Source organism: Echeneis naucrates, chromosome 13, assembly GCF_900963305.1.
Source record: "Echeneis naucrates chromosome 13, fEcheNa1.1, whole genome shotgun sequence".
Classification (NCBI taxonomy): domain Eukaryota; kingdom Metazoa; phylum Chordata; class Actinopteri; order Carangiformes; family Echeneidae; genus Echeneis; species Echeneis naucrates.
Window position 1 is genome coordinate 19,012,784 of NC_042523.1, and position 26,124 is coordinate 19,038,907.

Consider the following 26,124-nt stretch of genomic DNA (forward strand, 5'->3'; position numbering starts at 1 on the left):
GTTGCAGCCAATTTTATGAGTAAGTGTTCGTGACATTTGGGCCTCCGTTGACCACTAACCGATGATCATGGTAGGTTTTCGGTCCCATCCCACCTCGTAAGGTCTGTGTTGTGGACGCTGATGGTGTTTTGTCCCTCGCAGAGATTGGCCTCCAGCTCCGCCGGCTCCAGGAGCAGCTCCGAAGCCCGCCGGTACCGAACCCGGGCCGCCATGTCTCAGGTGGACGAAACTTTGTTTGGGAGCCGAAGACCGGTGAGTGTGTCATCTTGTGGATTATACGACATGCTGGATGTCCCTGAAGCTGTGTGAGTCCTTTATTGTACTTCTAATAGCAGGGGAGGCCGGGTATGGTCGGAACATGGGGGCAGCTGTAAGCCACAAATCCAACAAATCAGGGGAGAGACAGGAGTCATGTGACCAATCTGTGAAGGCTGCAAACAGGTTTTACTGAGTTTACTGAGTTTGTTTGGTACTCACACAATTACAGATAAAAATCGTGTGATTTACAGCAGATTGAATTGTAGCTTCTCACGGAAAATGTGATGCACACCCCCCCCCCCTTTAATTTCAAACTACTATAGATTGACTTTATCGTGTTATCATTTGACAGAATTATTGTTATTTGTGACCTCCAGTGAGGTCACAGTAGTGGGCTGGGTTGTAACAAAGGAGCACGATGTATTTGACATTAACACATGAGGTCTGTCATATTCTTTCAGGGTTTTCAATAGATGCCATTTGTAGTAAACGCCTGTGGGTATTTTTTTTAGAAGTTTGAAAGCTATAGCTCACAAATTCAGTGAGTTGCAGGTTGCTGAAGCAAAAAAATGTTCCAACCATACCAAGTCCCCTCTATAAGCAATGCTACTGGACAAATAGTATCAGTTTATATTGTCTGGTTTCACAAATCTGACATGGTGTGTGTTGTGTAGTTGCAATGTGGAGGGATAACAAGTATTGAGTGCGTTTGTAAGACTTGAGCACTGTTTAGATGTTACCTGGAAATTCAGTCTCCAAAGCCAAGGATAAGACGGCCAGGAACCAAGAAGGACAGACTGTTCAAATCATCACAAAAGACCTCATTCGTAATCTCAGGTGGGATGTCATTATCATCAGTGTGTCTGTGGGGCTTGCAATACAGAAGAAGCATTAAACAGGAATCCTAACACCTGTTTTTTTTTTTTTTTTTTTTTTTGCTGTCAGGATCCCGTGGAAGGATCCTTCTGGAGAGTCTGTCATTCTTCCAGCAGCTGAGTTTAAGCGGATCACCTCAAAATCCCAGGTTCTCACCAAGGAGCAGAGGGAGGCCTTGCACCAGGTTTATCGGAAGAAGAAGGAGGAAGAAATCGTAGGAAACATTACATCCCTTTCACTTGCAGATTAACAAAAGGAAACTAAGTCATACAATTTTTTTCATGCATCTACTCTTTATTTAGAGAGTTGCAGAAGAAAAGAAGCGCCAAATCTGTGAAGCAGATCTGTCCCGCAAAGACAACCCTGCGCTGACTGAGCTGGAGCTGGAGGCCCAGGACAGAGCACAGCGCTTGGTGGAGCGGGCCAATGCTTTGCGGTTGGAGCAAGAGGAGGAGATCAAGAAGCTCAACCAGGTAGACCATAAAGGCCTAAATGTGAATCCATCAAAAACTGGGGGAAGTGCTCTTTGACCAACGTTCATAGAAATATATAAAACGTGTGTCTGTGGCCCTCTTAGCTGATTTTGGGTGCACAGTGCCAAGCCACCTGTGATGTCCAGATCCAAGAGAAGAAACAGATCCAAGCTGAGTTGTTGGAGGAGGAGAAGCGCCTGGACACCATGATGGAGGTAGAGCGCTGCAAAGCCTTGGAGACCATGGAACAGATAGAGGAGCTGCGCAAACAGCAGAGGGTCAGGTACAACTCTGTCTGTGAAGAACTTTATGTGACTCATGTCCCCTTTTTTGAAACAAAAGCTACTGATTGGGAGCAAAATGTTCACTGCTTCATTATCAGTCATTATTATGTGTGTTTTGTGCTTGTGATATGCCAGTGGAAGGCAACAAATATGCCATCAAATCAAACAGCATCTGGAGGAGAAGCAGCTGCAACAAGAGGTGAAAGAGCTGGAGGGACTAGAGTTAAGGAAGAAGCAGGAGCAAATGAACCAGGAAGACCTCAAGGTGCAGACACCAGGGAGACAAAGCCTACACAGCCACACAACACGATGCACTTTCACTGAGAGTAGTGTTTCTTCTTCCAGACTCTGGAGGAGAGGCGGAGGAAACAGCAGCTTCTGCACGAGGAAGTCATGCGAATCAACAGTGAAACTATGCGGGCCAAAGAGAGGAGGAAAGAGGAGGAGAAGCTGGCTGACATGAAAGATATGGAATACATTCGCAAAAAAATGGTCAGGCAAAAAAACAAAAAACAACCTCCTCCACAGGAAAAAAAAAATATTACACAAATTCTAAATACAGGGAAAACTAAACACGTTTAGAGTTAACAGCTACTAATATTTATTTGTATGTCTAGATTCTTGATTGGTTGTATCAAAATGATAATCTTCCTATGCAGGGGGTGGTTGTCTTTTTTTTTTTTCCCAAAATATTGTCATTCATGACATCTGCAGGAGCGTGAGGCTGAATATGAAGCAGAGCAGAGACGAATCAAGAAGGAGAAAGAGTTGGAGATTGCCAGGTTGAGGGCCCGTCAAGAAAAAGCTAAAGACTACAAAGCAGAGCAGGTCAACAAAACCACTGGCTAACTTTGAAAACCTGTAAATGTGTCTGCTAAATTTATTGCAGCCTCAAAGGTCTATACTTCTGCAAATACAGAGCTTTGGGAATTAAAATCTTCTGCTTCTGTAGGATGAGCTAAGAGCCCGGAGAAACCAGGACATTACAGACAGAGAGTGGAGGCGAAAAGAGAAGGAGCTGGCTCTAAAGAAAGCACAGGAAGAAGCGATGTTGAGGGAGGCTCGCTTAGAGCAGGTGAAATGCAAAGAACATTTCCTTTCCATCGAGGCTGGCCGGGAGAAGGCCGAGTTTGAAAGAGTGCTGAGGTAAGAAAACACTGATGTTTCAGAATAGGTTTGGTACTAACTATAATAGCACTAATCATCACAGTAGAAATCTTAAGCCACTTCCACCTTTCCTTACAGAGCACAACAGGAGGGAATCAGCAAACAGATGGAGGAAGAGGAGAGGCAGCGTCAGAAAGCGTTGCGTCATTCCGAGGCAATCCGCCAGCAGGTGAAGGAACGTGAGCTTTCAGCCATCACTCGGCGCAGGGAGACCTTCAATGAGGCAGATCGGCTGGTCGAAGAAGCGCGGCAGAGACGTCAGCGCCTCGACGAAATCAAAGAGAAGAAGCTGAAGGAGCTGAAGTAAGTAGGGCAGCGTTCATAGACATAACCTGGCTGTCATACATAGAAACACACTGATTATCTGTTTATTGGTGCGAAGGGCTACAGGACTTGCTGAAAAATACTGCAGTGAAGTGGAAAGGAAGGCGAGGGTCTGCGTTAAGTCCGTCTGAGTCAGTCACAGCTGGATTTCAACGGTGACACACCTCATTTACAAACACTGCTTTAACTTCATAAATAAAAATGTACAAATCTAGGATCCTGTTGAACTTTCACTTTTTTTTTTAAACAAGCTTTTTGTATCTGAGCACTGTGTCCAAGAAACATTAGTACAATAACAGTACAATTTTTAGGTTTTATTTAGTCTACTATTTCCCTTTCAGTAATGTCATATTCTTCCACTTATCGATGACAGAGCCCCTTTATTATTAATATGCATGACAACAGAAAGGAATTTAACTTAGTTAGGGTTTAGATGACACTTTACACACACAGCTTAAAGCATGTAAGGAAGTTAAGTACATCAAGGTAAATACAGGCTCTTATTTCAGACCATTCTTAAAGAACTGGATGTACTGAGATCTAATTTCTTCATCATAACCATCTAAACACACAACCTACAGGAGTGTTCATGGATCTAACTGCGCTGTCATTAGGACACCAATGTTTCCACCAGCCTGTCTTCTTCTGCCTCTGTTTGTTGTTGTTGCTTCTTAGCAGGAGGAAACAGGACAGGGGAGTGAGTGGGGGACAGATGGGTCGGGGTCTCCATCTAAAAGTTTTCAATTCATCATGTTCACATCTGTACACGCCAAAAATGGTGACCGAGGGAAACACCACAACACCTGGCATACATGGACCTCAGCACAAAGAGGATTCAGAGTAAATACACACACACGGTACGGTTAAGGGTTGAGGGCCTTGGGGTTCGGTAGCCGTGGTCCTGTCCTTGCACATACACAGATACAGTCTCACACAAGCACTGTACACGGCACAAGAGGTCACCTAGATACATGGAGCCAATGAAGGGAGCACTAACATCTAAAAGGGTGGATTGGACAGCCCAGTACAGGCCGAGAGGGGGTTAAAATTCTTATTTAGATCATCAGGTCACACTCGCTATCTCACATTTACTCGCACGCACACTCGCACCTTCATTCACACAGTGACATACGTCTGTATGCATTTAAAACTCCATAAAGCTACACGCCTGTGCAGAATATACTATCATTACTTAGTGTTGCTAACTATAGCCATTGAAATGGCAATATATGTTCAAATATTATATGTAACCTTTTTTCCTCAATATACAATGATGAAATGCATTATACAGACAAACCAGACAATGTAAGCTGTTCACATGTTCGGTACATCAAAAGTAAGAGCTCTACATTAATTTCTTCACGAGTGCAAAATCCAATGCTTCTCCACCTACTTCAACGGTTCATTGCTGAGCTTTAGCAAGTCCACTTCTGCACAAACCATAAACCAATAATAATAATAATAATAATAATAATAAAAAAACCCAAAAACGAAACACGACATTAACACAAATAAAAATCTAAATAAGTAGTCATAAATATGGAATGTGAAAAACAAAGTAACGTGTGGTCCAATTTCTTTTCAAACAATACAAATTAAAGTCCTTCAATGCAGTTAACATTTTTTCTCTTATAATAGGACAACATAAGAAAGAAAGAAAAAAAAAACAATAAAAATTGTACTCAAAACCAGAGTGGGCTGTTGCTTGCTTGTGGCCCCTGTTGGGAGTAGAAGCCCATGGGAAACTCGTGAGGAACACAAAGAGAAAAGGACAGATGAAAGGAAGGCGTTGGGTCAACTTGTGGTGGGGGGTGCTGTGGGGTGTTCACATGCCATAACCGAAGCTTGGCTGTGGCGGCTGGGTGTAACTGGGTGCTGCTGTGTAGCCATAGCCATAGGCCTGCTGGGGAGGCACCGCCACATTGGGCCCTGCTGTGAGCATGAGTTGTGGTGTGCCTGAAAAAAGAAAATCATTTGATGTGGCACGGTTGAAGTCACAATCAAAAATATTCTCATTACAGCAACAGCTTTGGATAAAAAAAAATAACTATCTCTCAATCATGAGGATGATGTGTATGTTACCGTAAACAATGGGTTGAGATTCTGTAGCCTGCTCCTCCTGTTTCCTCAGAGACTCGGAGGCTTCGAGTTTGTCCACCTGAGGATAACACAACAACAGTGACTTTGTCAGCTGTAAGGTGGCCGATGGGACTCTTGAAGAGCAAAGGCTGAGACGCCGCGTTTTTAAAAACTGACCTCTGGGTTATTTCACTGGCTGACGGATGGGACCATTCCTGACAGGCGAAGATGAATACAGTCCAGATTTAAATGAAATCCGGCTGCAAGAGGCAGGCCGTGCCTCTATCAGGCAAATGAGTAACTACCGCTACAGAGCTAATGGCTACACTAGTAAGCGTGGCTAAAACTGTCTAGATAGACCTCCAGCTATCTGTAGACAGTATTGACGATTAGGAAGGGAGACAAAAATATACAGCTACTGGGTGATAATGGTCCCACCATCCAGCCACCTAAAATCATCTATTCTAACATGTCGGAAATGTAGAGTATGTAGAGAACCAACCTCTCACCAGTACAAATATACTTACTGCGATAAACATGAGTGATTTAACACAGCAGAGTATCAACTTATGGTTTTAAAGTAAAATTTGATCCTTAGATATCGTGAGAACAGTTTAAGATCACTAATGACCCCATCTTTAACCCTACTGTATGTTGGGGTTAAAGGTATAAACGTGGGCTGAGTGTTACACTACACACCCAGTGCAGAGTTTGTGTCAAATTCAAACAGTGCAGAGCAAATCATTAACGTAAAATAGCATCATGGTAATTTCAATTGATTAAGCTGCCACTTAATTAGTAAATGAACTCGTGTGGTCTAGCCAATAACAGTTCAATCCGATGACATTAAAATGTCATCAGATAAATGAATAACCAATCAATTAAAAATGTGTCCATTTGTTTATTTTTGGCCAATTCTTTCACTAATACATGAAACTATGAAAAACATTAGCACTCATTTCCATTCGCCCCTGGGTTCTGCTGTATACAACTACGACAGCATTCAGATCAAGAAAAAAAGTTACACAAACAGTCTAAAAAGTTTTTGAGTTCAGCTGAGTTTGTTCGGTCCACACAAAGCTAACCTGCCTACTTTGCTGTGGTGCTTTAGTATTTGCTGAGCAGTGCAGATAGTGACAGAGAAAAGACAAAAGATAGCGCTAAAAACTGAAAGAATTAAGCGGCCAGAGAAAAGCTTAAGATATGATCCTCAGCTAAAATGCTGACATCGGTTAAGGACAATGCTGCGTGATGCACTGGGACAGCTTCTCTCGTGGTGGTTCTGGGTTCAGTTCTCTACATACAGTCTAGTTTCCTATTAGTTAGTCAGTCTGGTTAAGCAGGCTGTTTCAAGAAAAGACAGGCTGTTGTTTGCTTTGAGAAGAGAAGGGTTGAAAGACATGCTGAAGCAGCTGTTTGGTCATTTTCTTCTTGAAGAGTGCATGAAAGTAAGAAAGAAAGAAGCAGAGAGCCATCGTGGAGGGAGTGTGAAAGAGGGTGGAGATGATGGTTTTTGTTCAGCCAGTTCAAGGTTTCCAGAAGCAGGCACAGCCAACAACGATGTCTCCTAGCCTGGCCTGATGCTGGGCTGCTGATGCTACTACTAAGGGAGGGGGAGATGCATGCTTGTCATTCTACATGTTTTCTATTTTCCCTCCCAAGAAATACACCCACACTTTAGATTACTTGCTCTAACAAATTCAGGTTATAAATCATGTGAAGAGACCACACTTTACAGCATCAAAGGATATTCCAAGAGACCCACAGTGTCAAAAAATACCCCACTCTTCAAAAGCCTACACCTTCGTTGTTTTTCTAGTATGAGATAAATTCAGTGGTGCAGAAACTGAGAAAAATAGAAAGGTCTCTGAAAGAATGGTCACTTCATGAAAATAATGCTTCATAGGGTCTATTACGGAAATTAGATCTTAGCTGCAGTCTATACTACTTCACCAATGTCCAAATACAGAAGTAAAATATGCCCCACAGGAAAGATAAAATTACAAATTATCAATGACATGCCTTGAAACTCTCGTTCCTAAAATGACCTGACACCTTTAATCTCTTTATCTAAATTACAGGTACAATGAGATGAAGTATTACCTAATTTTTTTGTGCCTGTACCTTGGACAGAGACAAAAATAGTGCTGAACTGAATGATCCAGAAGAGGACAATAGCCAGCAATAGACTGCAGCTCAGCGCTCTTACCGACAGTTTAACATACAGATTCTTCTACCAGTTTGTGAGAAAAGGACCTGACCACAGGAGGTGAGATAGTTATCCAGAGTGGCACTCTTCATCCACGCTGCTGGAGAGCTGGTGGGCATGCTGGTTTAAGGATAAAGGCTGTGATGGGGCAAATCTGGTACAAATGTATGAAGGAGGTCGCTGGTGGTGACATACCCAGTATTACTAGCCATATATGCAGTTTCCCTGAACTCTGTTTCATTCTGTATCTTTAAATTTGTTTTTTGTCCTGTAAAGTTTCTCTCGGAGTGTCTGAAGCTCTAATTCTTCACATTAGCCTGAACAGTTGTCTTATGTCAGGGTTGCATTCCTGTATTGTGCATTGTTTTGGAACCAAATGGTCAAATTGAATTGAGACTTAGAAGAGGAATAATCAGCATCAACCTCACTGTTACCCAGCCTGTTAAGGTTTACAGCGTTAGGGTGGGAATTAGGGGCTGAGCTGCAAATTTAAAGCAGTATAAAAAGAATGCATAGAAATAAACGTCAGTGCTGGCGAGTCTGATGTATACTGAGACAGTATACAACAGAGAGTGAATCTGGTTACCTGATAGAACCATTCCGACATCATGATTTCTCAAGCAACAAATCCTTGAAATAATTATAGGGTTAGGGTTAGGGTTTTGTATCACCAAATCCAATAATTGCTTTTTTTTTTTTTTTTTTTTAAATTATTATTATTATTATATTGTGAGTCAAACCAAAAGCTGTCACTGACACCCACCAGCAAACCTAGCAGAGCTCTGAGGGAGGGGGTGAGGAGCCCCACTCTGGATTCTTGTGGATTGGTAAGTGGTCTAGTGGAGATGTGGAGTTTACAATCAGAAGCAGCAGAGTGACATAGGGGGAGAGGGGTCATGCAGTTTCTGCTAATTTTTCTCCTCCAAACTACAGGCTACAGGACAGGGGAAGAGGGGTCAAAAAGAATGATTAGAAAATGGATTCGACTTTCACCTTTTCCTTTATCGCATCAACCTGGAAAGGAAATTCAGAGAGGCAACTTAAGGAGGGGAAAAAGAAACAAATGGAAGTCTCCCAAAATAGAAATTGACAGAGAGAAAAGAGCAAACAGAGGACTTATCACTTCAAGGAAACATAAAAATCCTGAGAGAGAGAGAGAGAGATGCAGGCAACAACGCCACTTTTGATACAAATGCAGGTTTGAGATTACTCTGGTATGGTGACTTTAAACTTTGTGGTAAAAAATTAAGTACCGGTCCTGAAGAATAGAGCCTACAGTAAGTTTAACAGTTCAACCCTAAATATAAAAATTATTTCAACAACTTTTAAGATATATATACTTTTTTTGAGAAATAATGTAAAATGTTAAGTATTTAATGTGAACACTAAGGGAAATGATTAGCTATAAATAATGACATATGCACGTCCTTGTTTCAACTCATTACAAGGAACCATCTAATTTGGTTCTTAAAACAACGACCAAAGGTCATCAGCTCCAAGAATTTATTTCTGTCGATCAGTTTATGTGAACTCAAGCATTTTGATGTAATACAATCCATCAACTTGGTGTACCAAGTTTGGAAAGTAAAGGTGACAATGTTCACAAATGTGCCACTCAGCTCCATTGACTGCCATGGAAACAGTAGGCAGGTCACATTTTTTTGTAACAGAGATATTAATGGCGTGAAGAGCGACACAGCAATTATGATTCTCTTCTGGAACACATTTGTATGGAAAAGTAGCTTGAATGGATGGAAGCCCAAATGAAAAGGAAAACACCAGTGGTGACACATGACTGAGAGGCAGAGGTAGATGAGCATGAGTGGAGGAATGAATCTGCAGTGACAGGGCACTTCATCTCTAACACTGTTTAGGTGAATCTGAAATATGCTGCCTACAGATAAATAGTATTTGCAAACACATTTTAAGGGGCTGCTGCATTTCTCCTGTTTGGTATCAGACGGGTGGAAATGCTTGATATCAATCAGATTAAAAAGAAATGTGGGCCCGCACAGACAGGAAACATTAAAATTCTTAAAATTAAACTAGTTAATCTGTAACTATAAGTTATCTCGTCCATCTAACCTTCAAATTGCCTTCCTTCACTGTAGTTACCTTGGAATCACTAAAGATAAATATGATTTAACATGTCTTAAGACACTTTTCTCTCTTCAGAAACCATCAAATCCTTCTGATCTTCTGATTGAGTGATGCACACTGTTTACCTTCGACCAACCCACCTTAGACAGATACTCCCTCATGACCTGGATAAAGTATGGCATGGAGAAGTCCATGATGTTGTGTCGCCAGGCAGTTTCCAGCACCACGTCAGGCCGCAGCAGGTCGTAACACGTGAATAGGCAAGCGGCAAAACACTCCTTTTTGTCTTCCTTCAGGAACCAAGCCAGGAGCTCTTCTGCTAGCTCTGTGTCTTTGCTCTCTGATGCATACTGCATGGCATCCTGCAGAGAGGAGCGTGCACTTAATCAATAAACTGGAAAGAGAACAGTTTTTTCCATTTTACCTATCACATTCGGTGGGTTTCTGGGGTGAAATGTCAAGTTGTGATTTTATATCACTTGGAAAAATTGGGGGACACAGTGACAGTTGTTATTTTTGGCTGCTTGCGGACCTTATAGAGCTTGTCCTTCTTGCAGAGCTCGACACTCTGCTTCCAACGGTTGTTGCCCTTGAAAAGGTAGGCTGCAATCCTCCTAAACTCAATCAGCTCGTGTTTTTCCAGACCCTGAGCCAGTGAGATGTTGTCAAAGTTGTCATAGGCGTCGATGGAAGTGCGCAGTGCCTGAATCAGAAAGAGTGATAAATGAATGAAAATATAAATGTATACAGCATCAATTTCATTTCAGTAGGAAGACTAGTCCTGTTAAAATTAAGATAAAGTGGACGACTGTGATATACTTGGATTGATGCTCTGGATAAAAAAAAAACAAAAAAGAACTTTATGCGTCTGAATTTGTGTCATAACAAATATTAATCAAATCATACCGCATAATCTTCCTCAATGATGAAAAGGTTGTTGAGCGCCTCATTCACTGACTTATTGTTGTGATTCTGGACAGATCTTAGATATGGTTTCACCAGAGGCAGCTGTTTCACCTAAACAAAATAAAGAAAAAAGCAAAAAACATGAATATCCATTTTAGATGGTTTCATTTACTTACTAACTTTTAACTTTTTTTTCCCTCTGCCACAGACTAGTTCATATGCTAACAGTCAATCCTACTTTTATATAAGTGATCCACAACAGCATTATTCATTTTGGATTTTTTTTTTTTGATATATGTTATATTTAATTCCATATAACACTGTGAATGTTCATAGAAAGCAGTGGCGCAGAACCTTGCAAAAGAAGTTGACAGCGCGTGTGTGGTCCAGTCTTGGAGACAGGACGATGAGCAGGTCATTCAGTAACAACGGTTTGTATTCCAAATAAAACTGTGTAGCTTTGTAGTACAGCTCCACATTGGCCACCTGGAAGGACAATCATAAACTGTTGATTTTGTTACCACAGTCAAAACTATCATCACAAGACCATCAAAACTTTCTTCCCCTTATTTTTACCTTGGTGACAATGTCTTTGAACTGTCCCTCCTTCCAGGCGTCAGCTGGGTGGTTCATCATTGTGATAATAGCGTTGTCATACTCCTCGTACTTGTCATAGAGGAACACCAGCTCTGCCCACAGGTGGGCCTGCTCTGCAGCCCTGAGAACCTGACACACAAATATGAAATAATTTACTTCTACTTTTAAGTTCGACTCTAAAATTCATTACAATTGCTCTTAACCAACGGTTAGGGTGCCTCTACAGAGGTTCTTGAACAGTGTACTGAGGATTGTTAAATATGGATGGTGTAAAGTTCTGGAGTATTGTTGTAAAATTTGTTGCCGTCTTTTCTTTGCCTACCTTTGGAATATTGACCCGGGACCAGAAAAGCTCCAGGTGCTCCCTCATTTTCTGGGGCTTGAATTTGGAGTAGAGGATGGCCAACTCAGTAAACATCCCCATGTGTGCGCGCTCCAGCCCAAGAGCTGCCTCCAGCATTGTGATCAGCTCCTCAAAGTAACCACGGTCCTGAGGATGCATAGTTTCAATAAGATTAGCACAGTCCTTTCATTCTAAATACAATATAAAACACTATTTCAATACAGACTTTAGAACTAAAAATGAGTTATTTAATCCAGAATTGCTTTGAATTACATTTTAAAGAAAAAACTAAACCGACCTGTTCTATGCACAGTGTCTGACTTCGGATCAGTTAATGTGTTCACTAATTATTTCACGCTGAAGTTAAGTGTGACACATGAGTTTTAATAAATGGTCCAGGATGCACTACCTACCTGGTAGTAGTTGATGAGCTCTTCCAGTTCATCAGCATGGACGACAATATGCAGACCACACATTTGGGCAAGACGGAACTCCTTTCCATCTACACATGCAAAACACACCTGGAAGAACATGCGATCGAATTTAATGTGCTTCGTATTTGACTCCATACCAAGGACTTTTTACAACAAATTTATAAATAGATAGAGAGAGACAATTGTCGTTCTTGACCTCCTTCCAAGTCCGAGTGCTGTTAGCCTTGCGGGCTCCATCCACCGCTGCCTGGTACTCTCCTAGGTGGACCAAGGTGGAGGCCAGACGGCCAAAATTGGATACATTGTTGTAAAGCAACTTGGCTGCCTCATACATCTTATCATCATAGCAACGGTCACCCACCTGCGGAACAGAAAAGAAAGCACAATCAGCAAGATTGAAAACAGAAAAGACGTGAGAAACAGTGAAGCTGTGACAGCTTTATATGAGGGTGTTCTCTGTCTCTCAGGACTTACTTGCTGAATGTGTGCATTATTGGGTCCATTGATGAATTCCTCCAGTTCAGCCAAACGGTTGGTCTTGGCCAAAGCAAAGATCAACTCAGTTTCAACGTATGACTCACGGGCCTTCTTACGGGCCATCTGCAGAAACTTCACCAGGTCCTCCCAGTTTCCTGCATCATCATCAGTTTCATAAACAGATTATGCAAACACATATATAGGTATCTGCATGTATGTGTATAGTTATACACACACACCACCATTAATATAACCAATATAGCATAAAAGATAAAAAAGTTCCAGACCTAAGTAATTTCATCTTACCGCTTTGGGCTGCAGCCTGTCCGACTTCCATGTAAGCAGAGGGGTCATCAGCCTTGATGTAAGAGTCAATGGCTTCTTTGACAAGGCCCTTCTGAAGCTGGGCCTTTGCCAGCTGACTCCAGACTGGTGGCTCATTGCAGCGCTCAGCAAACTCATAAGCTCTGTCCAGGTTACCAATGTGCTCAATGAGAACCTGTATACAATTGAGACAACATTCAGATCATTTATAATCAAGAAAAAAAAGTTACACATAATCGGTCTAAAAAAATATTTAAGTTCATCTTTTGACTTTTTACACCTTGAGCCACTGACCTGTACAGCGGATGTATTTACATCAAATTTTCTGAAAATAGCAAAGGCCTCCTCAAACAGCTCATTGCTGATGGCGATGTTAGCAATATCTGGTGCATCGTAGTTGTCCAGACGGTTGATGTACTCCATGACACGTGTCCGATCAGCTTTAATTGCTGTCAGGATGAGCAGATTCTGGAGGTTTCTGAAATCAACAAAACAGGAAGTTGTCAATAACAGTCAAATTTACTACATGACTAAAAACAAAATAGATTTTTAATTGAGTTCTTAAACATGATCCCAACTCAAGAAACTTAAAGACCTTCTCACCTGTGCTCGCTGAAGACAGAGTTATCCAGGACAATCTTCTCCAGAAGCTCAATGAGCTCATTGGGAAGGTCGGCAGTCATGAAGGCCTTGACAGTGACAGACACCTCTTCTGGATCCTGAGTCTCTGACAAAGCTGTCTGAACAACCTGCGGCACAGAGGGACATATTAGGTGGACAACAATGGGAATGACACCTGTAAGTAAACTATATCTTTTTTTACCTGGTTTACAAAAAAAAAAAAAAATCAGGCAAATAAGATGAAAATCAGATATTGTTAGAAAGCTTCAGGGAACTTAATACTAAGCAGAGAACTTTATTAGAAATTAAATACGGCAAATGGCCAAACCTGGTCAATGAGTGGTCTTCTGTAGTTGTTTGTTTCCAGTAGCACACTTGCCCACAGCTCAGGGTTCTTGCGACGTACAAGGTAGCGGGAGAGACTCTTGAACAGTGAGTTCTCATTGCAAACCTAAACGATGATGATACAAAAAATTGAACAAGAGGCAACAAAACAGCACAGCTGATTAAAACTGCCGACAAATTTATTTGTCATAGTTCATAATTTTTTCTTTCATTGAGAGCAGGATTTTAGTTTAGACTCACGTGAATCAGCTCCTGGTCACACTGTCCTCTTTCGTAGGCCACACAGGCTAGGTGGGGGTCTCTCTTCTCACAGTACTTCCCTACCACACGGCTGTCGTAATAGGGGTTTTCTCTCAGAAAGCGCTCAGGGTTGTTGTTGCTGTCAATGTAGATCTTGGCCAGGGCATTGTGGGTAGCAGGTTCCTCACAGCCTTCATGAATACGAGCCTCCAACCAAGGCAGAAGCAGTTTGAGTCTAGAGATGGACACATGGTTAGAATTTCTCCTGACTGTAATCACAAATATATTTCTCTGAAGTTATACAAATAAGATGCAAAGATTTAAATTTTAGATAAGTCTAGTTGAATGAATCCCTATGGCCTTACCGATTCCTTTTTTCAACTTCAGCCACAAGTTCATCTGTGGAGAACTGTCCTCTCACCACCATGATCAGGTTCTTAATTACATCCTCAGCACAGTCCACATCTAGTAAGCCCCCGATGACTACTGGCAGGCGGCTTGGGTTTACCTGGATAGAAGATGGGATAAGTCACTATTGACCATAGTTAATAATGTTTCCATTAAGCTCAATACCAATATATTTCCAGCGTTAATCTTGCCTCAGTCAGCCAGTTAAAAAAAAAAAACAACAACAAAAAACATGTAAAGATAGATTAAGAAGAAACTAATTAGAAGACAGGGCTTCTTCTCCTGATGTACCTTCTGCACATAGATCTCAATGTATTTCTGCAGGCTGTTGCGGTACAGGTACAAGACCAGGTCATGGACAAAATCAAAGCGGTCACACACAATGATCAAAGGCAGCTGGTCAGTCAGCTTTGCTTCCTGTAAAACAGAAACAGAAAAAAAATTTATATTAGCTAATAAATACAAATTTTGTTAGTCTCATCCCACAAATCAGAGGCAGAGATAGTTGAGATTATTTTTAATAGCGAATTGTTTGTTCAGCACTTCTGACCTTGAGGAAGTTCTTCACACGTTCAGGGTCATAGCAGTTGCTCTCTCTGCAGATTCTCTCCACCTCTTTGATCTGGCCTGTCTTACAGGCTGCCTGGATATATTTGAAGTGGACCTCTGGATCCTGACTGAAGTTCACAATGGAACCTAAGAAGTAGAACAAACCTGCAAGAGAGAGAAAGAGAGAGAGAAATAAATAAATAAATAAATAAAAGAAGTCAAAATCGGCATGAAAACTAACTACAACTATTAAAACCATCTAAAATGGTACTGATGAATCTAAATTAATATACTCCTGGCTTACCCTCAAAGCTCTTGAATGACTCAAAAAGTTCAGTGAGGGCCTGAGTGGTGAGCTGCTCATGATACTTGGAGGCCACCTGCACACAGATCTGCAGGTTCTGACGAATGTTTGCAGACAACATAGCTCTCAGACACTCCAGAGAGTCCTCCACTGACAAGGAGCCGAAGAAATTCACCAGCCACTGCAAAAACAAACAAAAAACAATCAACACAAAAGAAAATATAGTGACCACAAAAATTCTCATGTTTCTTAATCTGCATTATACCTCTGGGTTGAGAAGATGTGTGTGCACCACAGCACGCTTAATGTCATACAGGTCAGTATAATGCTCCAGTGCCCTCTGCAGGAGACCGGCTTTCTCACACAACTGTGCCACATGGGCACGATCATAGTGTGTGAACATCTGGTTGCCTAGGATGGCATCTGCAACCTGAAACACACACAGACAGACATTTAAGCATCTATTGATGCTTTGACCTGGAAATTTGGTTTTTGTGAAGCAACATCACTGCAACATGCTTTTCATGTAAAGGCAGAAACTATGAGTGTTTGTTTCAAAAAACATGATTGGAGAAATTGTACAAACAAATCTTGCGCATGAACAACCTGATAGATTTTTTATTAACTAAAACATGATAATAAAATAATTAGCATCTTTATAATCTGAGGCACTGGCATCTTCATGTACTTGTGGTGCGTGGACTAAATTCATTTCAAGCAGGCGTGTCTGCAGTGGTCCTTCCATGGGTCTGTTGTTCTTCAAAGCATCTAGTAAAAAGGACGTGCACTGCTGGATCAAGTTGTACTCCATAAACACATCAACAATCTGGGGACAAGAGCAAAAAGGATAAGGATAATTATTATGCATGTCCATCTCCTCTGAAAAACATCTCTAACAAAAACAAGTCTAAAGGTCTCTACAATAAAATAAATTCTTTCACTTTATCATCTGGTTATGTGTAAAGCAGGAGCTTACTTCTGTTTCTTAACCAGCAATTAAAAAAAAAAAAAAAATGTAATTAATAATAATAATTCTATAACCCACCACAGCTCAAAGCAGTGCATATGCAACAAATGAAAAGGCATTGAAAAGGCAACTAGAGTAATCTGTGCAAACTTCTTTCCATGATAATATCCTAAATTGTGGCCTATGTGCCATACATACACATGCTGAAGTTGTGTGTTTATGTTATTTCTAACCTGTGTAATGTCAGCAAGTGGCTCTTCATCCTGAACCAGCATCTGGGAGAACTGCAGGCCCTGCTCTGGACTGATCCGCATGACGTTCCTTAGGAGGAAGATCCAGTCTGGAGTGTATCCCACCTAGAGGGACAACAGATCTTTAAGCCTAATAGCCCCAAATTTGAGGAGTGCCCTTGCCACAAAGGAGCCATTTCACAGAAACAAATGCAATAATAATGGAATATGGGAGTTACGGATAACCATAATCCCCCCTCACTTCTCTGTTTCATATCAATCTAACACAAAATCAACTTGGAACAATTAAGTCATTAAACCTCACAAACCTTCTTGGCATAAAGGACAATCTTCTGGAACTGGCCAGTCTCTGCAAAGCACTGAATAACTTTATTGGGGACATTGGCTCTGAGGTAGACGCTGAGGGCAAGAGTAGGATCTACAGACTTCACCAAGTCTCCAAGCTCCTCTGAGCACTCCAGCTGTGAACACACAGGCACACGCAATGTCACCGTAAAGTAGTATGGATTTTAGAGGATATACAGGTCTAGAACAAAAATAAATATCAAGTAACGTGGAGTAAATCACAGACACAGTGCTACTACTTTTTTCAACAACTTAAAAAAAAAAACAAAAAAAAAACCCAGATGATTAAATGGCACTAGTAGTTAAGTAAAGACATCTGCGACCCGACCCGTAACAAGTGGATATGTACCTTGTCCTCTTTCAGCCATTTCTCTAGTAGCTGCTTGCGGCCCTGCTGAAGGACAGGCCTGCACAACTCCAGGGACTCAAATTTATTAAGCTGGCCTTGATCAAGCAAGATGCCGAAGTATTGGAGAAGGGGGGACGTCTGGCCAGGTTGAGCGGGAACACTCTGGAAACGGCGGATGGTGTCTGGGGTCCGCAGGATGCCCTGAACAAGATGAATAGATAACGTATTAAGGTGACAGTGGGAACATTTGGAGTGAGAAAATTCCACTCTGAGCAATACATGAAAGAATGGGCATGACCATTTTAATGAGATGTCACATTAGTTACTATAGTGAACTTAGGATTTATAGTATTCCTATAAGGAGCATATCAAAATATATTACTGATTATAAAAACTGTATCCTGTTATATTCAATCTAATTAATTTTAAACATTACTATGCAATTTTAAACTTGTTTTGCAACTATTTACTATTACACTAATCACAAATCTTAAGTCTAAACAGCCTGAGCTTGCACTGGTTGAACTGTGCCATTTGACCTGGCTTTGAGTGCACACATGGCAGTACCTTAGGTGCATTGGCAGCCACCTTGGCGGCTTCTGAGTAATTCCCTGCTGCAAAGAGGGTGTTGAACTTGCGGGCAAACAACTCCTCAGCACCGGCGAGGTTGTTACGGACAGCCATGCGAAGAGCGAGGTCTGGGTTCTGAAGCACGTTAGTAATGTAGGGAATGATGTTTTCCTCCTCCACGCACACTGACAACACCTGGAGAAGCACATGAGCTTTATTTTTTATCGTCTGTACACAAGAGGGAATTCTTCCTGAGGGTAAACTAGCCAGTGTAATGTTATATTTTTATACAATTTAAACCAACTGGATATTTATAGAAATAAAAAATATCCAAAGAGAACACTTCTCCCAATTCCTACAAAATTATACTCCATGGAAGTGAATGCAAACTTCCATAAACAGTACATATCCAGTTGACCGTAAAATGCTGGAACACTTGGATTTGAAACCAAGTTCAGGTTCTGTGTAAACAGGTCTGTATCCAAACATAGCTTTAAGTGAATTACATCCTAAGACATGTACTTGTCACATTCCTAAATTACACAGAGGGATTAGCCCATGTTGTAGCATGCAAAGTTGTGAGTGTGTGTTTGAGTGAGTGCATGTGATACACTGAGCTTTATAGACCTACAGGTGAGAGCCAACAGCAATAACAGGATTAGATTGTGTCGTCTGCTTGGCTAAGCTTAGTGCTCCTGCAGTGACTGTCACATGCTGCCTGACACCAAAGATGCTGCTACAGCTTGATATTGTCACAGAGATTTGCGCAGTCAAGGTCACACAACAACATCCAAGGACCCACTCTGATACACAAAAGGGCTGACATACTGAAGAGAGTGAATAAAGAACAAACAAAAAAAGTATGGTAAAGAAAAATCAAACACAGATGAAGACAAACTGTATCTCATAGGTAATAAATAGAGTTTATATCTAAGTGCATAGTCATAGTATATTCATTTTTGGGTGGAATCCCTCATTCAAAAACGATTTGCATTTGGTATGTACAAAATTTCAGAAATTGAGTTCATGTACTATTGGTTGCATTTCTGTGCAGTCTAAGATGTCCAGCAAATATATTTTGATTTAACCAATATCCTAAAACCAAAGATTCAATAATCAGACATTATCATCATCATCAATGTGTAAGCATTAACTGTATACTTATATATGGAATTATGTCAAATAAGAGTCCTTCTTGGCAGGGCAAGGGGAGAAATGTTATATCATTAAAAATATGGATGCTCACTAACCCAAAGATGGTGTATGATCCTGTACAATCTGTGTGCTGCTGTGTCTTTTAGAATAAAACTAAAGTTCAGAATTGACTGTGACAGTAGATCAAAAGTTCCTCTCTATTAGATAGATGGATGGCAAGAGTGTGCGCATTACAATACCTGTCCTTTCCTGTTGACTCCAATGATGCCAGCAGTAGGCTCATGGGGTGCAGTGACAAAAATGGTCTCCCCACTGATCCTGTTCATGTAGATACAAGTGCCAGTCTCCAGATCGTACAGGTGAATGTAGCCATATTTTGTGATGAGAAAGACTACATCTTGCTTTGAACTGATCTAGATGCAGTGGAGAGAGAGAGCGGGAAAAGGGTAAGTCAAAAGGTTGGAACTTTCCTTTCCCTATTTCCCAAGTTATAAAATCACACCAATGTGTTTTTGTATATCAAGTGATGCAATGGCAGGACTTCAAAATCATTTGACAGCACTGATCTTTAATAGAAAAAGCTACTCTGAGTCAAGGCAATTTTTCCCCCTTTCCACAGAATTCACCTTAAAGGCTATAGAGTTACATTTTCTACTTGAGATATTCTTTAAAGAACAAAAATAAAAAGGCAAGTACAGGCTACTTGTAAGTACTGTTTGTACCTGCATGGCGACAGGGAAGTCATTCTGTGCTTCTGGAGGAAAGAAAACATCCACAGCTTTCTTTGGAAATGGCTGGTTTCCAGTCGGTGGAGTTCCCACTTCAATGATATGTAGCTGCAAGCAGAAACATAAAAGGAGATCAAGTTGCCAACAAGTCAATCCTGATGTTTTTTATTTTATTTTTGAAGGTGTCAGCCTATGACATCACAGTGCCATTAAATAAATTACTTTTCCTCCAGCCTGTCCTCGCACAGCAAAGCAGAACAGAGTTGATTCTTCAGTGTTGCCCTCCATCTTGAACTGTGCGAATCCAGCGGCATGCCCCTCAATTGGCTGAGACACTTTCCTATCCACCGAGTACAGCTGCATGGCTCCGACGACTCGATTTTGCTACAGAAGGGAAAAATAAGTTAGATACGCAAAAATTTGTAATTAGAACTTCTACTTTCAGTATCCCAGAAACCTGTATCGAAACATCTAACAATATTTCACACACTTTTTGTATTATTGTTATGGTAGGTGAAACCATTTATTTGCAAGTAAATAAGATCAGATAAGATATTATTAAACTGTAAATAATATTTTCTGAATCATCAGGATGAAATCAGGTTGAACCACTTCTTTAATCACAGTTTACCTGTGCTGAAATGCCAATGAGCAGCAGCCACTTCTGTTTTGCGTCAGTACGGTAGTTGATGATCTGGCAGCCTGCCAGACTGGAGTGACGGTCAAAGACTTTAATTGGCTGTGAGTCACCCTCCATGCTCCAATGGTAGACTGCGTTGTCTGTGACCAGCGCAACAGTGTTGAGGGAGATCCATTTCCAGAAGGTCACGTCATCTGTCATCGTGTGTGCCTTCATCTTGCTCTTCATCTCAATGTTAAAGATCTGCAGGGTTTTTGCCGCTGAAAATATTTATAGATAACGTGAGCTTGACATTTTATTAGTTAAAAAAAAAACAAAAACAAAAAAAACCAACTCAAGACTAAAACTACCACACAGACAACCCACAGCAGACACCGGGAGTAAACATACTATTGCGAAAACCAAAATTCCATTTGCTGAGAAATGTTGGTAGTCACGGTTTGGTTTGAATAACACTGAGGGACCACACGAAAAGCTAGTACCAGTGTCAAAACAAGAGGCAAGACCAACAACGAGGCAACTAGTTAAGTGGTGGATCTGCATTCAGATAGCTCTGATGCAATCGGCTGGTAATACAGAATGTCTTCTGTTAACATGAACTGAAGTTTACAAACACTTTTAATTTGAGATTTCCAACAGATTAGACTGTGGTCAAACTAACATTAGCACCGCATTAAAAAAAATAATGCCCCACATTCCCTCCCAATGCAGAGTTTTGGTATCCTTCAAATTCAAGGATCTGTCACTTAAAAGATCCAATTTCACTGTCTCAATGTTATCTATAATGATACGCATATATAAAGGCAGCCCCTTACCCATTTTAATGCAGTGCTATGCTAAGTCTCTGCACTTATTTAGGGAACTATTGTGCTTTCTGGGCTTTTCAACTGAATCTACTGTGATTTTCTTTTGAAATTCCTTCAGTAAAATTGTTACATTTGTTACAAATCTTTTCAGCAAAAACTAAATCAATGGAGAAATCATGTCCATAGTTGCCCAGCAAAAAATCTAAATGAGGCTTCATGGCCTGTGTTAAGTCCTCCACCCACACCACAGCACCTACAGGCTAAATGAGACTCCGGGGCTGTTGTTATAGCTCTTAAGTGAGTCACAGTAAAATTTAATCCTAAAATCTGGGATGTGGGTCTTTAGGCAGGGTCTGAATGCAGATTAGCAAAATAAGACCACAAAGCACACAAACAGATGTGATCATGGGAAAAATGCTGGACAGAGGCACTCACACCCATTCTTCTTCTTCTTTTTTGTTTTTAATAGCTCAGGCTCATTATGACTAGAGGAAAGCCACTATGATTCTTTGGGCCAAAGACAGATATATTAGATTCAATGAGGCTCAAACAAGCTTCCACTAAACTAAACAGTTGTTTGGAATTAACACAGCATATGGGTCAAAATCTAAATTGTGAGGAAGTGTGACATTTCTTTCAAAATGCGTTGGAAATGCTACATGTATAGTACATTAAAGGATGACCCGCTCGTATGAAATAAAATGTGAGGAAGTGACAATCAGTAATTTTATATGATTATAAAAAATAATCATCTGCAAACTGGTAGAACAGAATGTCACAATGCCAATTTTGTTCTTGTATTTTATTTTGTCAAATTAGACTATATTTTAAATTGCAGTTATTCAACACTGAAGTAAAAAAAAAAAATCATAAAAACCTAAAGCTATTTAAGACTAATCCTCTAGAATGACAGGAAGAACTGATGGGCCCAATCTCAACATCTGATGTAGAATAATACTTTGTAGCTCAGAAAATGTGTCTTCACTTTCTGAAAGCCTCCAACAACCTAATGATTCCATAAGATTCATCTCTATTTTGCTCTCCATCTGAAAGCTGGAGTGGGCCCACTGGTTAAGGGGTAAAACAAAGATTTCAAGCTTCTCTTTTATTTCCTGCACTACCACCAGCTGCAGTTCCTCTCCCTGTCTTGATCTTTATTGCATATACTGTTGTGTTTTGTAGTAGGCGTACAGGTGTCAAAATTTTAGATGCTACAGAAAGTTAACTGAAAACTGTATGAGTATATTCATCCAAAAATGGAATTTCTTAAAACTGCTGGTGCGGTGTTAGAGTAAAACATAGTTGAATGTAGAAGAAAAACAAACAAACTACATATATACAATATATCATGGCCTAATTTTTGCTATTCAAGTTTTCCACTGTTTAAATAACCATATCTTTTTTTCTGCATGTTTTGGTCCCTTTACTACACATTAAGATCAACCATTTTCCACAGTACATAACGGCAAATTCTCCATCTATTTTTTTTTTTTTTTGGCCTGCTACAATGACAAATTTTTGGCAAGATGCATACTCTTTGTGTGTGAATGACAATTGTGTCTGTCACAATAAGTGATCTGTTCAATGTTGCAATGTTGGTTTTTTCAGTAACATAGAGGGAGTCAGGTTTGCATTTTCACACTATATGTTTGGTTTAAAATTTTATATTTGAGTCAACTCCTGTTTTATACCAAGTCAAAGTTTTCATTCAACTACACTGGCACCACAAATATACAGACAATGATTACCACACAAATATAACAAGTTAGATTAAAACCCACATGGGCAGGATGTTAATTATGGTTAATTTTCTAAAACTGATTTTTTCTGCCTTCATATCCTAATTTTCATATTGTCGTTAAGTTCAAAATTAAAAAACCAGATGTATGGTATGTTTCAGAAAATGGTCAGCTGTGATTTAACATGTATGTACAGTGTAGCAAATGGGACAAACATACACAAAAGAAAAAAGATACAGTCTTTTATCCTGCTCTCTCAAATTTTCTGTCTTGTGTTATTATGGAAAATTCAAGCATTAAAATTACTGTCAGTACTGTGCAAACATTTCAAGACAGTGCATACAGGATTACACTTTGACAACTCATGATATGTAAAATTCAACTCACCGTCTGCAAACATAAGAAAGCAGTAAGAAATGAAAAAAGAGCAAAAACAAGCAAAATAGACAAAGCATTCATGACAGCATGACATTTTACTAAGACTACATCTACCACTCCAAAAATATCTATATCTTACACAATTGAAATAGTGTTAATTATAATTTAGTAACCAAATCTTGTGTGAAAAACAAAAATGGGGTGGTCTACATATGAACATCAAAATGAAAAGCAGACTGTGACAGCTACATAACAAAGTGACACCACAAACAAAATTTACATGAATTGTCCATGTACTTGAAAAGAACCATACCAACCTATGCTACCGGCCAAAACTATCCCTTTACTTTTTCCCTAGTGTGCTTTTGAAAAACCCATAACATTGCTCTCTGGGGGCAGATAAATAGAAGTGTTAACAGTGCTAGAGATGTATTTTAGCTAGAGCTTACCTTTAAGAGCAATAACTTTGCTGGCAGGGTTCATGATGGCGCTGTCTGCAGAGATGGGCCTGCGGATAGGATTATTGGGGTCTGCCATATCTATGATGACAACCTGGGCCTGCTCACCCACTTTCTCCCTTATGCAGATGAACTTGTCTGACTCCATGGTCAGAGTACTGAATCCAATGTTGGCTGGGTTGATTCCCAGGTTCTGGAGCTGAGATACAAATACATGGTCTCACTCAGTAGCAGCTCAAGGCCAATACTGCACAAAAATGTTGGGGCACATTTTACCTTTATTAGTATTTTTATTATTATTTGTAGTACCTGTGATTTGAACATTGCACTTGGCCATGTTGAGACTTAAAATAAAAACATTTTTTAAGAATAGTTGAGAGATGCAACAGCCACTTGTTAAAATTCCTGGACCAACAGTGTCTTGGGCAAAAAAACAAAAACAAAACAATAATAATAATAATTATATATCAGCTCTTCCTGTATTTATATGACTGAGTTTCCTACACAATGAAAATGAAGGTGATGTTTTAAGAGCTCTGTAGCTGTCATTGTAATGTCCAGCACAAGCTTTCAAGGGCAACCACCTTCATAGTGAACAATGCAACAGAAATCCAGATGACAGTTTATGATGTCAATCCTTCAAAACTGAATGTGGTCTTCTACAGCAGTTCAGTAAATAGATCCTGCCTTAATGAAGGTTGTTCAATTTTTGTTGAAATTATTTTACAGGTTTATCATTCTGGATGCAGGTTGTGGTGCTGCGAAACTGTACTGCATTACAGTGACATTGTATCTTTCCTTTGGCTGTCTCATTTACATCATTGAGGGGAAGCTAAATAGATATCTCTACACAATGCAAAATAGCTCAGCAAAAATCACAAACTCATACCACAAAAAAAAAGATTATTAAACCAACGAGCATCTCTCTGAAACAGTGAATTAATTATTTAGAAGAATAAAGTAGTATCTAACTAAAAGTAATGGTTTTAGAGGGTTGGGTTAGGGTTATCCTCATTTTCAAATGTGAGGATACTCTCAGTAGAAGGTCATCCAAAGTGCATGTGCATGGTCATGGTTTAAAACAAGTTTCTATGGAGGTCTGTTCTGAATGAAGTGAGAAGACTAATCTAATTCAGTCACAGGCTAAGATTTGAAGTGCCAACTGAGCTTCATCTCGACTGGACTCTAATCCGGCTCCAGCAGTTAAAAAAACAAAAAACAAAAACATGAATCTGAATGAAGAAGGGAAATGATGCTGTGTGGATAAACCGGTTAACCTCTGATTGCTGGATTAGGCCAACACATCTCAGTTAGAAAACCCGACTGAAGACCCTCCGAACTGTTAAAAATGGCCTGTCGTGACAAAACCTTAGTTCAACATGAAAGAGTGCAGGATCCAGTCAGCTACATCCCTGCAACCATTATTATAATTTTCATCACCATCACCATCACCACAGCGTCAGTGTAACAATATCACGGCTGCTTGCGGGTTTATATCATCCCGGTTTTGTAAAGCTCCGATCAAACGGCGGAGCGGCTACATCCCTCACGGCTCATCAACCGTCCCGGTTAGTTAGCTACAGTCGGCGCTATTAGCCAAACCTGACCGTGATCACGTCTATGTGCAAAACGCAATCACAATTCAGTGAAGGTCAGCAGAGATGTTTAATGTAAAGGGAGTCTCCTAACGTCGGCTAATAGCATCAGTCAAATGAATGGACCGCTGGCCTCAAAAGCTAACGGTTAGCCAGAGGCTAAACGGGGGAGGGGAGGTCATTCATTTTCTGCGGGTATTGACGTTTAGCCTAGCTAGCTAATACACTATCAAACGGCTGTTAAACATGAAAAAAAGCCCTCAAGAATTAAAATGCTTAGTGTTCATATCGCATATTTTTCCAGCTTTGCTTCAATACCTGCAAGTGCTCCTGGAAGCGGATAGGCAGGATTTGAGCCATGGCTGTTTTCCTTGAGCTTCTCCGGAGTGCTGAAAAAAAAAAAAATCTAGCCGTGCAGCTAGCTAGCTAGGCAGGCAGTAGCACCGCGCTAGCTACGACCTCCTCACGGTAAGTGTAGGTCGGAGCCAGGCGGTGAAAACGGAAAACACGATTAAAAAAAAAAAAAAAAAGAAGAAGAAGAAGAGGTAATAGGAGGTGCGGTCAATCTTGTTTTCCGACGGCTGGGGTCAGTAAAGATGTGATGCGGGTTTCCCCCTCAGGCTTGTGGTCCCGGCACCGCATCGATGGATAGCAGCGGCTGATCTTCTGTCCAAAATCCGCAATGGCGGCGGAAACGGCTCGGAGCCTTTCCAGTCCGGAAGCATCCAGGAGGAGGACAGCGGCTCTGCTCCGGGTCTGGACGGCCGAAGACGTCAGGCTTAATCACTTAAATATGCTAATATCATTTATATGTGTTTGTCATCC

At 40.6% G+C, this 26,124-nt stretch overlaps 2 protein-coding genes across 3 annotated transcripts; one reads left to right on the top strand and one right to left on the bottom strand.

Moving 5' to 3' along the window:
* On the top strand, positions 1–3,585 carry cfap45 (cilia and flagella associated protein 45). The gene is made up of 12 exons (XM_029516871.1): positions 1–70; positions 142–252; positions 992–1,095; positions 1,204–1,348; positions 1,437–1,607; positions 1,712–1,890; positions 2,027–2,156; positions 2,237–2,383; positions 2,606–2,719; positions 2,844–3,037; positions 3,137–3,361; positions 3,441–3,585. Exons 1-12 carry the CDS (start codon positions 62–64, stop codon positions 3,511–3,513), a joined length of 1,602 nt encoding a protein of 533 aa, XP_029372731.1. The 5' UTR covers positions 1–61; the 3' UTR covers positions 3,514–3,585.
* On the bottom strand, positions 3,449–26,076 carry LOC115052635 (clathrin heavy chain 1-like). Of its 2 annotated transcripts, XM_029516870.1 has the most exons (33): positions 25,618–26,076; positions 23,696–23,903; positions 23,256–23,258; positions 20,315–20,583; positions 19,906–20,067; positions 19,678–19,791; positions 19,195–19,368; positions 17,798–17,995; positions 17,231–17,431; positions 16,845–16,997; positions 16,519–16,641; positions 16,007–16,144; positions 15,584–15,748; positions 15,319–15,499; positions 15,016–15,179; positions 14,757–14,882; positions 14,423–14,565; positions 14,058–14,292; positions 13,801–13,923; positions 13,455–13,600; positions 13,146–13,329; positions 12,834–13,026; positions 12,525–12,682; positions 12,247–12,411; positions 12,030–12,137; positions 11,596–11,763; positions 11,253–11,402; positions 11,031–11,162; positions 10,677–10,787; positions 10,303–10,473; positions 9,911–10,132; positions 5,465–5,540; positions 3,449–5,338 (listed from the first exon to the last, which is right to left on the bottom strand). In XM_029516870.1, the coding sequence occupies exons 1-33, from the start codon at positions 25,657–25,659 to the stop codon at positions 5,208–5,210; spliced, it is 5,037 nt and encodes a 1,678-aa protein (XP_029372730.1). In that variant the 5' UTR covers positions 25,660–26,076; the 3' UTR covers positions 3,449–5,207. The 2 variants fall into 2 exon arrangements, with proteins under 2 accessions (XP_029372730.1, XP_029372729.1); XM_029516869.1 differs by lacking the exon at positions 23,256–23,258 and having other exon boundaries at positions 25,618–26,075.
* Positions 26,077–26,124: the final 48 nt, after the last annotated feature.

Excerpts from the sequence above, each read along its gene's own strand:
- cfap45 (XM_029516871.1), top strand. Across the intron at positions 1,349-1,436 it reads AGAAGAAGGAGGAAGAAATC|AGAGTTGCAGAAGAAAAGAA; the intron begins GTAGGAAACATT and ends CTCTTTATTTAG. Across the intron at positions 2,157-2,236 it reads TGAACCAGGAAGACCTCAAG|ACTCTGGAGGAGAGGCGGAG; the intron begins GTGCAGACACCA and ends TTCTTCTTCCAG.
- LOC115052635 (XM_029516870.1), bottom strand. The coding sequence starts at position 25,659 with ATGGCTCAAATCCTGCCTATCCGCTTCCAGGAGCACTTGCAG. Across the intron at positions 13,924-14,057 it reads GTGACCAGGAGCTGATTCAC|GTTTGCAATGAGAACTCACT; the intron begins GTGAGTCTAAAC and ends ATCATCGTTTAG. Across the intron at positions 12,412-12,524 it reads ATAATGCACACATTCAGCAA|GTGGGTGACCGTTGCTATGA; the intron begins GTAAGTCCTGAG and ends TCTGTTCCGCAG.